This window comes from Oryx dammah, unplaced genomic scaffold (assembly GCF_014754425.2).
Source record: "Oryx dammah isolate SB20612 unplaced genomic scaffold, SCBI_Odam_1.1 HiC_scaffold_17, whole genome shotgun sequence".
Lineage (NCBI taxonomy): Eukaryota > Metazoa > Chordata > Mammalia > Artiodactyla > Bovidae > Oryx > Oryx dammah.
This window is the reverse complement of record NW_024070201.1, coordinates 71,363,476-71,379,055: the sequence shown is the minus strand read 5'-3', so window position 1 is coordinate 71,379,055 and position 15,580 is coordinate 71,363,476. Positions and strand designations below refer to the sequence as shown.

At 43.1% G+C, this 15,580-nt stretch overlaps 1 protein-coding gene across 1 annotated transcript in view; it reads right to left on the bottom strand.

The window, feature by feature from the left end:
* HSD17B12 (hydroxysteroid 17-beta dehydrogenase 12) overlaps positions 1-9,294 on the bottom strand; it is a 171,154-nt gene extending 161,860 nt beyond the window's left edge. The window contains exon 1 of the mRNA XM_040259041.1: positions 8,987-9,294. Coding sequence (XP_040114975.1) covers positions 8,987-9,146 — 160 coding nt within the window. The 5' untranslated portion in view covers positions 9,147-9,294. The remainder of the gene's footprint in view (positions 1-8,986) is intronic.
* Between the last annotated feature and the right edge of the window lie 6,286 nt (positions 9,295-15,580).

The window sequence follows — 15,580 nt, the reverse complement described above, 5'->3', positions numbered from 1 at the left end:
AACTGAGCGCCACACACACACACACACACACACACACACACACACACAAAGACATCTTTTCGCTCTCACTGCATTTCACACTTTCAAAACCTATCCCAGCTCTGCTGCAGTAATTCAATAACCCATCTTTGTCTAGTCAGCCTTGGATTAATTTCAACCAGCTTTTAAGGCATCACTTCAGGTTTTAAAACAAAGAGAAAAAAAGGTGTACAAATTATTTTGCAAAATATAACCCACAAAATGGAAAACATCCCACCCCCGTCGAAATACAATTCAAAGAAAACATATTCATTCACTACATATAATTTACTGTACACTCTTGACAGGTTTATACTTAAGAACAAAGTCATGCGTGCACGCACATACACACAAACTAAAAAGGTTAAGTGTGGAACAGCCCACAGAAAAGGATAAAACAAGAGCTACTAGAATTCCAAAAGTACATGATGGCTTCCATCTGGGCAGCTGCACAGAAACATTTAGAATCTGGACTCTGAGAAGTTCATGAACAGGAGGAGTAAGGAAGAGTGAACAACAGAAGAAAGATCACTCCAGGCAGAGAACAACATTCAACAACCGCTGAACCACTGAATGTCTTTGCACGAACAAAAGGACACAGAAGCAGAGAGAAGCAGCTGAGTACAGGCATGTCTGGGACACAGAAAGTCATTCTGGGCAGTCTGACTCCAGGGTCTCTACTATGAGAACACCTCCCTGAGGTTATAGTCTGTATTTTTAGACTAAATAATTTCACTTTTAGAGGTGGGGAGACCACTAACAGCTCTTAGATTTATAACTAAAAAGAGAATGTAGAAAGAGAAGAGAATCCCCCACAAAAAAAAAAAAAAAACATTATCCCTCAAAAATACTGGAGTACCTGAATGTTTTAATTCATTCAATAAGTAAGTATTAGTGTTTATGTGCAGGCTCTGTTCTAGGTGCTGGAGATATAAAAGTGAACAAAAAAGATCTTTGTCTTCATGGTGCTGCCACTCTAACAGGAGTAGACAAACAAGAAACATCAGAAATGAACACCACCTCCAGAATGGGAGATGGTGATAAACGCTACGACGTCAGGCCCAAGTAGAGCAGGCTAACAGGGTCAGAAGGGGCGTGGAGGAGATTGGATCGTTGGTTTAAAGGTAGAAGGGAAGGTTTCATTGAGAAGGTGATATCTGAGTAAGGACTAGAAGGAAGAAAGAAGGCTTAGCCAAATGGATATCTAGGGAAGAGCATTCAAGAAGAGGAGATAACCAAAGGTCAAAGCAGTGAGGCCAAGCATGTTTAAGGAATCGAGTTCAAGGAGAGAGAGAGCAGCTAGAAAGGAGGGAGGGAGAGACAAAACATGGGGAGAGAGGAGAGGTGAAAGAAGGCAGGAGGCGGGTGGTCAAAAGCCTTGTCAACCACAGGAAGGATTCTGCATTTTCATCTGAAGATATTGGAGGGATCTGGGCAAAGGATCATATGATCTGACTAGAGCTTTTCAGGTTCCCTGGCTGCTCTTTAAGATACAATTATAGGGGAAGCAAGATGGAATCAGTGACAGGAGGCTGTCATTATATCAAGACAAGAGATTTTGGTAGCTTACACCAGAGTGATAGAAGAAACTGGATTCTGGGTATTTTGAAGTTAAAGTCAACAAGGTCCCCTTACAGACCGTACATGGGTGCCAGAAGAAGAGTCGAAGATGGCCTAAGGTTTTTACAAATGTCACTGAAAAGTTGCACGGGACCAGATTTTTCTAAGTCCATCATAGCTTAGGTTCACTAATAGGAACCATATTTTGGTAAACCAAGATTGTGGTAAATCTTTCCATAAAGCAAGGAATTCTCCTGCAGTAGTATGAATCACCTTGTAACTGATCTATTCACAGCTTCAGACGTCCAATAGTTTATCTGCTGAGTGACCGACATTATTTTGTGGTTTCAACAGTCCCCTTTTATCAAATAAGAACAATGTGTACAAATAAAGATGCCCTCAATATGTGTTCCTTGATACCCATAAAAACCCACAAAAGGTTACATGAGACCCTCATTATCATCTTATTGTCATAATAATCCCAAAAAGTTATTGGCCCTATTTAATAGATGAAGGAAGTTATGCTCAGAGGTCAGCAATCTTTGCCCAAGGTCAAACAGCTTAGCAAGTAGCAAAGCTCACAGTGCGCTGACCCGAAAGCCAAACCTCCCCTTAGTGCTACTGTCACCCACTGTCACGCTCTTGAGAGGCAGTAAGGGTTCAAAATCTTTTTTTTTTTAAGACTTTCCTCTTTTCTTGCCTTTCCTCTCTTTCCGCAATGACATCATTTAACTAGAAATAATTTCACTGAACACCAGTAAGGATAACTTTTCAGAAACTAGATAGTCTCCCTGGAACTGCCAGTTAAGAAACTGGGCAAATGCATTGTTTCCCCAGACAAAATCAATAACAAAACAAAGCATTCCCTCCGAGACTGACATAGGCAGGCTTCTCAACTATCACACCTCAGTTCTATGGAGTGACCGCGAGAAATCAATGACCTGGTTTCCAGGTTCATTCAGCAACCTTATCAGCCAGTCCCTGATTAAGAGTAGCACTTCCCACACCACAGTGATTAGATATCCCCCAGGGAGACATAGTCTTTGAAAGATGATAAGCAGAAAGTGCACAGAAATGGCCTCCCTGACTATAAAGTATGATTTTGCCTTTTTAAAGGCAATTTTAATGGAGATTATCTGAATAATTTGCACTGATCTATCTCCGTGGCAATACAACAGCTTCGGAAAGATCACAGAAGCAAAAATTTCTGTTTAAATGTTGCAACTCAGGGATGTGCCTGGTGGTTCAGTGGCTAAGACTCCACGCTTCCAATGCAGGGGACCCAGGTTCGATCCCTGGTTAGGGAACTAGATCCCACGTGCAGCAACTGAGAGTGTGCATGCTGCAACTAAAGATCCTGCGTGCCACAACTAAGACCTGGCACAGCCAAATAAATGAAAAGTAAAATTGCAACTCAACATTACCCTTCTGCTTAAAATTCCCACAATTGTTTTCCATGTTCTTAAACTGCCCTGCTCACTGGCCCCTTCACCCCGCTCCACTCCCATCGTACACCAGGCCTAGGCTTTTTTGGCTCCAGGCACTCAGGTCTTATTCTAAGGGGACCCTGCTCTTTCTCAGCTCAGGAGCCTAGCACCTGCTGATCCCCTGCTCTGTCTGCTACACCTCACTTCCCTTCAGATCTCAGGTCAGACATCACTCTGACCTTCCTACACAAGGTGCCACAGAACCAAGTGCTTCTGCTTTTCTACCACTTTACAGGGCAGTTTGTTCTTCGTTCCTGCTGGCCATCCCCCTGGTCCCTGGCCAGAACTCAAAGAGGATTTGGGCAGTGGATGGATAAATGAAGAGTGTTGAATCACACTCTTCACCCACCCTCCCTGCCTTAATCACCATCTATTCCAGAAGGCAGAGATACAAATTGGTATAATATTTCAGTATTTTTATTTTCATGATAGATGAGCAGGAGAGAAATGGAATGAAGGATCTATGCTACAGACTGAATTCCTATGTTAGGGACAATATATATATGTTGAAATCCTAACCCCTGAATGTGATGGTATTGGAGGTGGGGGTCTTTGGGAGGTGATTAGGTCATGAGGGTGGAACCCTAACAAATGCTATCTGTGCCCTTACGAGACACCCCAGAGAGTTCCCCCTGGCCCCTTCTGTCATGGAAACATAGACCAAGAAGATAGCTATCTATAAACCAGGAAGCAGTTACTCACCAGATCAGAATCTGCCAGCAACTTGATCTGACTTCCCAGACTTCAGAACTGAGTGAAATGTTTGTTTAAGCCACTGAGAATACAGTATTTTGGTATAGCAGCCCAAAGACACACTATTAAATTTCTTTTAACTCATCCTTTACCTACAAATGAGTTTAAAGACAATGGAATTGACTTATTCAAATCCACTTACCCATATATTCTATTCACTAAATTTTTCAATAATTTTTTTCTGAAACCAAAAGAAATAAATTTCCTCAACCAACAAAAATAAACAGAAAATAGGTTTTGAAGCTCTGTAACACTCTCAATTGCAGTAGTAAAGGTAATCTGCTTTCTGAAGATGGAGTCAACCAGCTATTAATTTTTTCTTACTAAGCCTTATATTGTCAATTAGCTAAAGTGATAGGTACATAATGCTACTATGGTTAACAGTATTACTAGTTCAGTTCAGTTGCTCAGTCGTGTCCAACTCTTTGCGACCCCATGAACCGCAGCACACCAGGCTCCCTGTCCATCACCAACTCCCGGAGTTTACCCAAACTCATCATTGAGTCGGTGATGCCATCCAACCATCTCATCCTCTGTTGGTCCCTTCTCCTCCTGCCCTCAATCCTTCCCAGCATCAGGGTCTTTTCAAATGAGTCAGCTGTTCACATAAAGTGGCCAAAGTATTGGAGTTTCAGCTTCAACATCAGTCCCTCCAATGAACACCCAGGACTGATCTCCTTTAGTATCGACTGTTTGGATCTCCTTGAAGTCCAAGGGACTCTCAAGAGTCTTCTCCAATACCACAGTTCAAAAGCATCAATTCTTCTGCACTCAGCTTTCTTTACAGTCCAACTCTCACATCCATACATGACTATTGGGCTAGTAACAATAAGTTATCAAGCACTTATATACAAGGGTACTGCACCATCTGCTTTACATAGAGCAAGTATTCTCATTTACCCTTTACAACAATACTGTTAAACAGGCACCAGTGTTATCCCCATTTTGCAGATGAGGAAAGTGAGATTCACAGGTATCTACTACGTTACTCAATGCTACACTCTAGTAAGTACAGAGGAGGAGCTAGACTCCAAGTCTAGGTTTGAGTCTCTGAGGTCTCACATTTGACCCTTTAGAGGAAACAATATTGCATAGAAAGGAAGAACAAGGGGGTGGGGGCAAAAAACACGAAGCAGGAGACAATGGAGACCTGTGTAAGGTTGGAGGCAACAGCTCAGAGTTCAGAGGCTGAATTTCTAATTCCAGGAAACCATCCTCTCTGGTTTTTCCTCCAAATAAGACTAGGGCATGCTTTTAGGTCCCATCTTCCAGCTGCACCTGCCATCTCTTACATAGCTCGAGCCTGAGTGCTTTAAGGTTGCCCCTGAGCTTCCTGGATGGCTCAGCAGGTAAAGAATCTGCCTGCAATGTAAGAGACACAGGAGATGCATTTTCAATCCCTGGGTCGGGAAGATTCCCTGGAGAAGGAAATGGCAACTCACTCTAGTATGCTCGCCCGAAAAATCCCGTGGACAGAGGAGTCTGGCAGGCTACAGTCTATGGGGTTGCACAGAGGCGGACACGGCTGAGCACACAGCACACTGCCAAGTCTCATCTGGAGACTGTGTTCATTTAGGCCTACAGACTTCCTTTTCAGAGCTGAAATGCAAAATGAATAAATATTTTTAAGAACTTTTATGACTAAGTTCATCTGTTTCTCTGCCTTCTACCACCTGCCCTGCTCTAAAACAAACAAACAAACAAACAAAAATACCAGCACTACTTTCATTTCACTCTGGTCAAAATGCCAGGTTTATCACTCTGGCATTCTCAGATAGGCTTAGTGACTCTCTGGAGGTTCAGCTTGGTAAGTGTAACAAACTCCCTGTTGACATTCAGGAAACTGATAGGCCTGACCACCTTTGTTAGCCATCTTCTTTTCATAACTTGCTACAGAGATCTTCAAACAATGGAAACTCTACTCTCACAGGATTCTTTGTTCTTGGAAGGAATACAGAAAGCGTCACATGACAACAGCAGGCAAGAGAGACTTATCTGCTAAACTCACTGGCTAAACTCACCTGCTAGAGACCTAGCGAAAGCAGAGTGATTTACTTGCGTGCGACTGTGACTGGAGAGAAGGCAGGAAGGGATGACCCAGCTCTTGATTAGGAGATGAAGGAGATACGTTAGAGGATGGGCCAGGTAACGGGTGGTCTTAAAAACCCACTAGACTAAGGAATCTATGGTCTGGAGTACTTTTATGGACTGCAGAGTCCAACTCTATTTCAGGGATTTTCCAAGCTTTTAAGTTTAGAAGAACTGGTATCTGATCAATGTGCCAATTACTGTGGGAAAAAAACAAAAAAGGAGGACCCACAGTCCCTGCCTCTCAGATTCTAAAATCTAAGGCGGGGAGGGGGTGGGCAGGAATTAAACATACTCGCATGCAGAGACTTAAGCATGACAAGTATAAAAATATACCACCAACACATCACACATTATTATATAATACTTAAAATAACTGGTTAAGGAGAGGAAGATGTTAAACAAACATCAGTATTAGAAAGCAGACAATGCCTCCCTAATGACAGCAAGACTCCCTAAAACCAAGCTCCCTTACTGAGTTTATGATTAATCTCTTTATCCAAAACTTTATTTCTTTTCTGGTCCCTTCTACCTCAATCCTGTGTTAACCGAACACCAATCAACCACAGTCAGAAGACTACAATCACTATTGTTAACATTCATATACTGAAACTGCTGTTGTCAATATCATTAATGTACAAACTCAAGTTGTTCCCCCAGGGCGAGGAGAGCTCACAGACTCCTGTGCCATGGACCACCTGGCCTGAGAATAGTAAACCAGACACCCCGACTCCCGAAACTATGATTAGGAAATGTCATGGAAATGTCACCAGATGATGATTAATCCCAGACACTTAAAAAAAAAAAACAAAAACAGAAAAACTCTAAACACAAAGTCAGAGTGGATCTGAGACTTGTCTCCCACACTCGTCTGCTGCTTCCTTCCTGAGTTGCTTCAGTTGCCTCCGATTCTTCATGACTCTGTGGCCTGCAGCCTGCTGGACTCCTCTGTCCATGGGATTCTCCAAGCAAGAATATGGGAGTGGGTTGCTATGCCCTCCTCCGGGGATCTTCCCGACCCAGGGATCGAACCCACATCTTTTATGTCCCAAGCACTGGCAGGCAGGTTCCTTACCCCCAGGGCCGCCTGGGAAGCCCCAGATAAACCTTCATTGTGCTGCAAACACCAGCTGTCAGTTTGGCTTTCAGGGCCACAGGCACAGGAGCCCCGGCATGGTTACTCTAATACTCAGTTGAACAAATCACCTGTTTTTAATTACAGCTTAACCCTAATTACTCAAATATCATGTCTGCTGCTTTGTTTTCCAAATCATTTTGGTTTTTGTTTCCCAAAGACTCCCTGAATTTGGAGAGATAAAGGACAAAGTATTTTAAGATTCAGGCCACCACATGTAAGTAATGTTACAAATAACAACTCGTTCATTTCTTCTACTTAGGTATTTAAAAAAGAGAAATTTCCCAACTAGTAAACTGGATAATATTTCACTTTATGATCCTCTCTGCTAGATTACCAGTGTTCAAGTTCAAATTTCATTTCTAATCTTTTAAACACTGCCCTTAATTTATCAAAATCCTTCCTCTGAGGTCAAATCTTTTCAATATAAATATTACTCATGAAATGACAAGGTCACAACACTTGGTTTTTACTATGGATTATTATATAGATCATTTAAGTTACCAGCCACTGTCGTCAATTTTAGATAATTTAAAAAAATTATTACCATAAGTCTTTAATTACAAACTATAAAACTTATTCATCTTCATATACGACTTACTGGAGTCTTATTCCACTATTTCAAAAGTCAACAAGTTTTCCAAACCAGACAACCAAGAACTCAGGCTTATCAACAGTGAAATTATAATCTTGATTATAACAACGTTGAGTACTTCACTTGCTTTTTCAATGATGAATAAACAGCAAGTTTTAAAAATATTTATGTTAATAGATGCTTATTCATTCCTACTTGAGATGTTTTTTGTTGCAGTTCCAAAAGGTTAATTTATGTTTTTCCTACTAAGTTGTTGAAATGTTTGAGTGAGTAAAGTTAAGAATATGGAGTAACATTATTTATATACCTTATTTGAGCCTAGCCTGAAAGCAACCCCTAACCAGCCCAAAATTCAACAAAATGCTCTGTGAATTATATATAAAACCAATCATAATTTTACAAATCAATAATAAAACAGCAGAATGAATGATTGGAGAATGGCAATATCACTTGGTTTAAAAAAAAAAAGCTAATAAAAACAAAACATCGAGAAAGAAAATCAACAAAAAAGGCAGAAATGGAAAAAAGCAAAACTTTCCTGTGAAATTTTCCCAACTTCTCTAGTCTGACCTTTCCCTTATATCTTCAGAATTCTTGCCTAGAGGAATCGTAAACCAGACACCCTAACTGGTGAAACTATGATTAGGTTTGTTTAGCTCACTCTCTGTGGGAATACTGTTTCCTGCAAATCTCCTGCAGAAGGCATTTCTGACTTCTACATGAAGAGTTACCATCTCGAAGAAACAATAATTCTTGCTAGGCATTAGGACTCCAGGACAGTTTAGCCAAGAATTTAAAAAAAAAAAAGATTTTTAAATTATATGAAATAGGCCGAATCCAAGGTTCCAAAGAGCAGAAAGACTTCTGAAATTCTGTCCTTTCTCCACCCTCGACCCCCAAAAGGCAACAGAATGCTTATCATTCTGAACACAGGGCCTGTATTCAAGCCAAAGACTTTTTGTTTCAAAAACTCTCCTAAGAGGTAGCCTGTGACTGAGGAAGCAACCAGCAAGACAACTAACTCCCTGGACCCGGAACGGCTTAAAAGGCACAAGCCCCAGCGAGTTGAGGCCAGATTTCTCCCGCATCCAAGTGGCACTTTAGATTCGCTGAGTTAAGCCAGCAGTGTGTTTAGTATTTAAAAACTCCACAAGTCTAAGCAAGCCAGGCGACGTAATGGGGGACAAGCGGGTACGCAAGACGCAGGAGCCTCAGAAAGGAGGAGAGGGGAGCTGGGGACGCGAAGGCCAAGCGCCGGGCCCGAAAAGGGTCAGCGCGAGCCAGGCCAGGCCCAGAGCCGCGCGAGCCGCAGCAGGAGTCAGGGGGAGGGCGGCGCGGGATTCGACTCACCTGCCCATTCACCGAGCCTCGGTCCGACCCCCGACTCGTTACCCAAACCCCAGACCCGAACGGCCGTGAAGAGGAAGCACAAGATACGCAGGGCCAGGCAGGCCACGGTGCCGGCGCCCACCCAGTACAGGAAACCGGTGGCAGGCAAAACGCTCTCCATGGCTTTCAACCAGGCCTCACTACCTTCGTGAATGAAAAAAAACGAATGAATGAATCCAGGAAGAGGCGCGGCGGTGACGGTGAGGACGACAGTAATGGGCGCTGCGCTCACCCCCACGCCTCCGGCGCCCCATTGAGCCTAAGCCCCGCCCACAGCACCACACCGTGCCGCCATTGGTGACCTATCGTTCGTTCTTGCGAGCAGCGCGTCAATCATTGGCTGACTCTAGCTCCACTGCCCCGCCCACGACCTCTCCTTCTCCCACCCGACCGCGTATCCCTTCTAAGGCTGCTGATCGCTCACTTGCAAATCAAACTTCAGCCTCGCTCAACGCGTCACCACACCCCCAGGATTCCTCCGCGTGTGGGGAGGACTTCAGTTCAGTTCAGTTCAGTTCAGGACTTCTCGCCCCATCAAATCGCCCACGTCTCTCATTGGCTGGAGGAGTCCTCGCGACTACGGGAGGTTGTGCTCCGATTGGCCAATCAGACCCAGTCTGGTTTGAGCTCGGGTTTGAGGACCGAATGGAACGAGAGACACCGCTCGTGAATGACAAGATTGTAGTAGTAAATTGAGGCGGAGCCGTGGTTTTGTTTTCACATCTTTATTAAACAACTCGGTATCATTATCATATGTGCTGTCGTTGTTCCCGAAAGCTTTTCCAAATAAACGCTTACTTCTCCTGTTTCCGTGCGACCGCACGACACAGCTTCGCTGCGGTTACACATCCGTGTGTGAAGCAAAGTGAAGTCGCTCAGTCGTGTCCGACTCTTTGCGACCGCGTGGACTGTAGCCTACCAGGATGCAGGAGCCACCAGAAGCAGGAGCCAAGCCACCAAAAATGAGGAAAGACAGGGAGAGGAGAGAGGCAGGAGGGACAGCCACCGATCAGAGGGCTGGGGATGGGGAGGGCGACCGGCTTCCCCACTCCGACAGAGCCCTCTGCCCGGAGCCCAACAGTCATATGGGCTGGAGTGGGTAAAGGGCCTTCTAAATGCCAGACCTCCGTCCCGCGCCCAGCATTAAACCACAAAGTCCCCAGAGTCCTGGATGAAGTTCAAGGCAAATAAACTTCAAGGAGTCGAATGATTATAATACACAATGGCATTAAAATATTATGGGAACATAGATTGATGAACAATGAGATGGGGGGAAGTCTCCATCATGTTTTAACGGGATTTAAAGGACTGTTGAGATTTTTCTTTTACTTTCTTTTTTGTATTTCCGGGTATTTTTGGTGTGTGTGTTGGGGGGATGGGGAAGGGAGGAGGGTGTAAAAAAAAGTGTGCAGTCCAAGGAGGGGTAAGAAAACCACCTCGGTGAAGTTACAGAGTGGAACCACAAAGTTTAACAACTTGTGTGATGCTGTTCAGTGATCCACACGCATTTTTGTTTCCTTTTCTGGCAGGGATTTGGAAATCATAAAAGATACCTGAAGTTTTTTCTGATCCAGTGCGTGCTAAGTCTCTTCAGTGGTGTCTGACTCTTTTAGACCCTATGTACTGTAGCCCTCCAGACTCCTCTTGCCAGATTCTCCAGGCAAGAATACTGGAGTGGGTTGCCATGCCCTCCTTCAGATCTTCCTGACCAACGGATTGATCCACATCTGTTATACCTCTTAACCAGTAGGGGCTGCTGAATGAAGACTTGAGAGTTTCTTAAAAGGCAGGGACGTAAGCATAATAATTCTAAACGTCAACAGTTCAACATATCCTGAAGCTAAAGGCATAATTTTGTAATACTTAGGAAACTTACTGATTCCTACAAAACCTCCTCCTCTTGTGTGATCAGTTCAGTTCAGTTGTTCAGTCACATCCGACTCTTTGCGACCCCATGAATCACAGCACACCAGGCCTCCCTGTCCATCACCAACTCCTGGAGTTCACCCAAACTCATGTCCATCGAGTTGGTGATGCCATCCAGCCACCTCATCCTCTGTCGTCCCCTTCTCCTCCTGCCCCCAATCCCTCCCAGCATCAGAGTCTTTTCCAATGAGTCAACTCTTCGCATGAGGTGGACAAAGTCTTGGAGTTTCAGCTTTAGCATCAGTCCTTCCAAAGAACACCCAGGACTGATCTCCTTTACAATGCACTGGTTGGAGCTCCTTACAGTCCAAGGGACCCTCAAGAGTCTTCTCCAACACCACAGTTCAAAAGCATCAATTCTTCGGCACTCAGCTTTCTTCACAGTCCAACTTTCACATCCATACATGACCACTGGAAAAACCATAGCCTTGACTAGATGGACCTTTGTTGGGAAAGTAATGTCTCTGCTTTTGAATATGCTATCTAGGTTGGTCATAACTTTCCTTCTAAGGAGTAAGCGTCTTTTAATTTCATGGCTGCAATCACCATCTGCAATGATTTTGGAGCCCCCCAAAACGAAAGTCTGACACTGTTTCCACTGTTTCCCCATCTATTTCCCATGAAGTAATGGGACCAGATGCCATGATCTTCATTTTCTGAATGTTGAGCTTTAAGCCAACTTTTTCACTCTCCTCTTTCACTTTCCTCAAGAGGTTTTTTAGTTCCTCTTCACTTTCTGCCATAAGGGTGATGTCATCTGCATATCTGAGGTTATTGATATTTCTCCCGGCAATCTTGGTTCCAGCTTGTGCTTCTTCCAGCCCATAATTTCTCATGATGTACTCTGCATATAAGTTAAATCAGCAGGATGACGATATACAGCCTTGACGTACTCCTTTTCCTATTTGGAACCAGTCTGTTCCCCGTCCAGTTCAAACTGTTGCTTCCTGATCTGCAGAGAGGTTTCTCAAGAGGCAGGTCAAGTGGTCTGGTATTCCCATCTCTTAAAGAATTTTCCACAGTTTATTGTGATCCACACAGTCAAAGGCTTTGGCATAGTCAATAAAGCAGAAATAGATGTTTTTCTGGAACTCTCTTGCTTTTTCCATGATCCAGCGGATGTTGGCAATTTGATCTCTGGTTCCTCTGCCTTTTCTAAAACCAGCTTGAACATCTGGAAGTTCATGGTTCACATATTGCTGAAGTCTGGCTTGGAGAATTTTGAGCATTACTTTACTAGCGTGTGAGATGAGTACAATTGTGCGGTAGTTTGAGCATTCTTTGGCATTACCTTTCTTTGGGACTGGAGTGAAAACTGCCCTTTTCCAGTCCTGTGGCCACTGCTGAGTTTTCCAAATTTGCTGGCATATTGAGTGCAGCACTTTCAAAGCATCATCTTTCAGGATTTGAAACTGCTCAACTGGAATTCCATCACTTCCACTAGCTTGGTTCGTAGTGATGCTTTCTAAGGCCCACTTGACTTCCCATTCCAGGATGTCTGGCTCTAGGTGAGTGATCACACCATCGTGATTATCTTGGTCATGAAGATCTTTTTTGTACAGTTCTTCTGCGTATTCTTGCCACCTCTTCTTAAAATCTTCTGCTTCTGTTAGGTCCATACCATTTCTGTCCTTGATCGAGCCCATCTTTGCATGAAATGTTCCCTTTGTATCTCTAATTTTCTTGAAGAGATCTCTGGTCTTTCCCATTCCGTTGTTTTCCTCTATTTCTTTGCATTGATCACTGAGGACGGCTTTCTTGTCTCTTCTTGCTATTCTTTGGAACTCTGCATTCAGATGCTTGTATCTTTCCTTTTCTCCATTGCTTTTCACTTCTCTTCTTTTCACAGCTATTTGTAAGGCCTCCCCAGACAGCCATTTTGCTTTTTTGCATTTCCTTTCCATGGGGATGGTCTTGATCCCTGTCTCCTGTACAATGTCACCAACCTCCGTCCATAGTTCATCAGGCACTCTATCTATCAGATCTAGTCCCTTAAATCTATTCCTCACTTCCACTGTATAATCATAAGGAATTTGATTTAGGTCATACCTGAATGGTCTAGTGGTTTTCCCTACTTTCTTCAATTTAAGTCTGAATTTGGCAATAAGGAGTTCATGGTCTGAGCCACAGTCAGCTCCCGGTCTTGGTTTTGCTGACTGTGTAGAGCTTTTCCATCTTTGATTAATTAGATATAATCTTGTACTAGATTATATATTATTTCTCCACTCCCTCTTACAGGATTAATTACTGTTCTTCATAAACTGTCAGTTGCCCAACAGAGTGTGAGTTAAACTGGCATCATATTTTATTTTAATTGAATCTGATAACTTTGGTTGGAGATGCCTGTCCAATGCAACTGAAGTCTAGCCACTCTCTCCTACCTCACCTTCCTCCTCTTTCTCTCTTGTCAAAACCTTTACCTACAGAATAGCCCCAGATTTAATATCCCAGTCATCATTGCTCACCAACAAAGGGCCCTCCACATATTCAATTCCATCCTTCTTAGAATAGGGTAGAAGGAGGAGAAGAGAGTTATATAAGCTAAAAATACATATCTTGCTGCATTTATGTATGTGTATATTTTATGCATATATAACTCACAGTACAATTTATGATTATTTAGAATACTATAATATGAATCTATAGGACATAGAACAATACCTGGAACTTAGAGATACTTAATTATCTAACAGATAAGTAGAGGTAAAAATTCATTCATTCAACAAACACTATTCTGGGAATTCCCTGCAGTCCAGTATTTAGGATTGACCGGTTTGACCTCCTTGCAGTCCAAGGGACTCTCAAGAGTCTTTTCCAGCACCAGAGTTCAAAAGCATCAATTCTTCAGCACTCAGCATTCTTTGTGGTACAACTCTCACATCCGTACATGACTACTGGAAAAACCATAGCTTTGACTATATGGACATTTATAGGTGAACTGATATCTCTGCTTTTTAATATGATGACTAGGTTTGTCATAACTTACACAGATATACCCAACTGAATGCAGAGTTCTAGAGAACTGCAAGAAGAGATAAGTAGGTCTTCTTAAATGAACAATGCAAAGAACTAAAGGAAAACAATAGAATGGGAAAGACTAGAGATCTCTTGGAGCTTCCCTGGTGACTCAGCAGTGAAGAATCTGCCTGCAATGCAGGAGCCACAGGAGACTTGGGTTTGATCCCTGGGTTGGGAAGATCCCTGGGTTGGGAAGATCCCTGGAGGAGGAAATGGCAACCCACTCCAGTATTCTCTCCTGGAGAATCCCATGGACAGAGAAACATGGCAGGCCATAGTCCATGGGGTTGCAAAGAGTTGGACACGACTGAATCAACTTAGCACACGTGCACACAGAGATCTCTTCAAGAAAATTGGAGATATCAAGGATTTCATAATAGGAGATTTCATACAAGGATGGGCACAGTGAAGGACAGAAACAACAAGGACCTAACAGAAGCAGAAGAAATTAAGATGAGGAGGCAGGAATACACAAAAGAACTGTACAAAAAGGTCTTAATGACCCAAAAAACCATGATTGTGTGGTCACTCACCTAGAGCCAGACATCCTGTAGTGTAAACTCAAGTGGGCCTTAGGAAGCATTACTGAGAACAAAGCAGGTGGAGGTGATAGAATTCCAGTAGTGCTGCATAAAACCCTAAAAGATGATGCTATTAAAGTGCTGCACTTAATATGTCCGCAAATTTGGAAAACTCAGCAGTGGCCACAGGACTGGAAAAGGTCAGTCTTCATTCCAATCCCAAAGAAGAGCAATGTCACAGAAAGTTCAAACTCCCATACAATTGCACTCATTTCACATGCTAGTAAGGTTATGCTATAAATCCTTCAATCTTGGCTTTAGCAGTACTTGAACTGAGAAATTCCAGATGAACAAGATGGGTTTAGAAAAGGCAGAGGAACCAGAGATCAAATTGCCAACATTCTTTAGATCACAGAGAAAGCAAGGGAATTCCAGAAAAAAACATCTGCTTCATTGACCACATTAAAGCCTTTGACTGTGTGGATCACAACAGTGGAAAATTCTTAAACAGGTGGGAATACCAGACCACCTTACCTGTCTCCTGAGAAACTTGTATGCAGGACAAGAAGCAACAGTTAGAACCGGACATGGAACGGTATACTGGTTCAAAACTGGGAGAGAAGTATGTCAAGGCTGTATACTGTCACCCAGCTAATTTAATTTATGCAAAGTATATATATATATATATATTCAGAGCACATCATTCGAAATGCCAGGCTGTATAAATCACAAGCTGGAAGACTGCGGGGAGAAATATCTGTAACCTCAGATATGCAGGTAACACCACTCATGGCAGAAAGTGAAGAGGAACTAAAGAGACTCCTGATGAGGGTCAAAGAGGAGAGTGACAGAGCTGGCTTAAAATTCAACATTTAAAAAGTAAGATCATGGCATTCGGTCCCATCACTTCATGGAAACTTGAAGGGGAAAGAGTGGAAGCAGTGACAGATTTTATTTTCTTAGGCTCCAAAATCACTGCGGACAGTGACTGCAGCCATGAATTCAGAAGACGCTTGTCCCCGTGCTCTCGCTGCCTCTAAATGATGAAATGATGCAGTGTCCTTGGGCTCAGCTCCCAGCTCTCTTTACT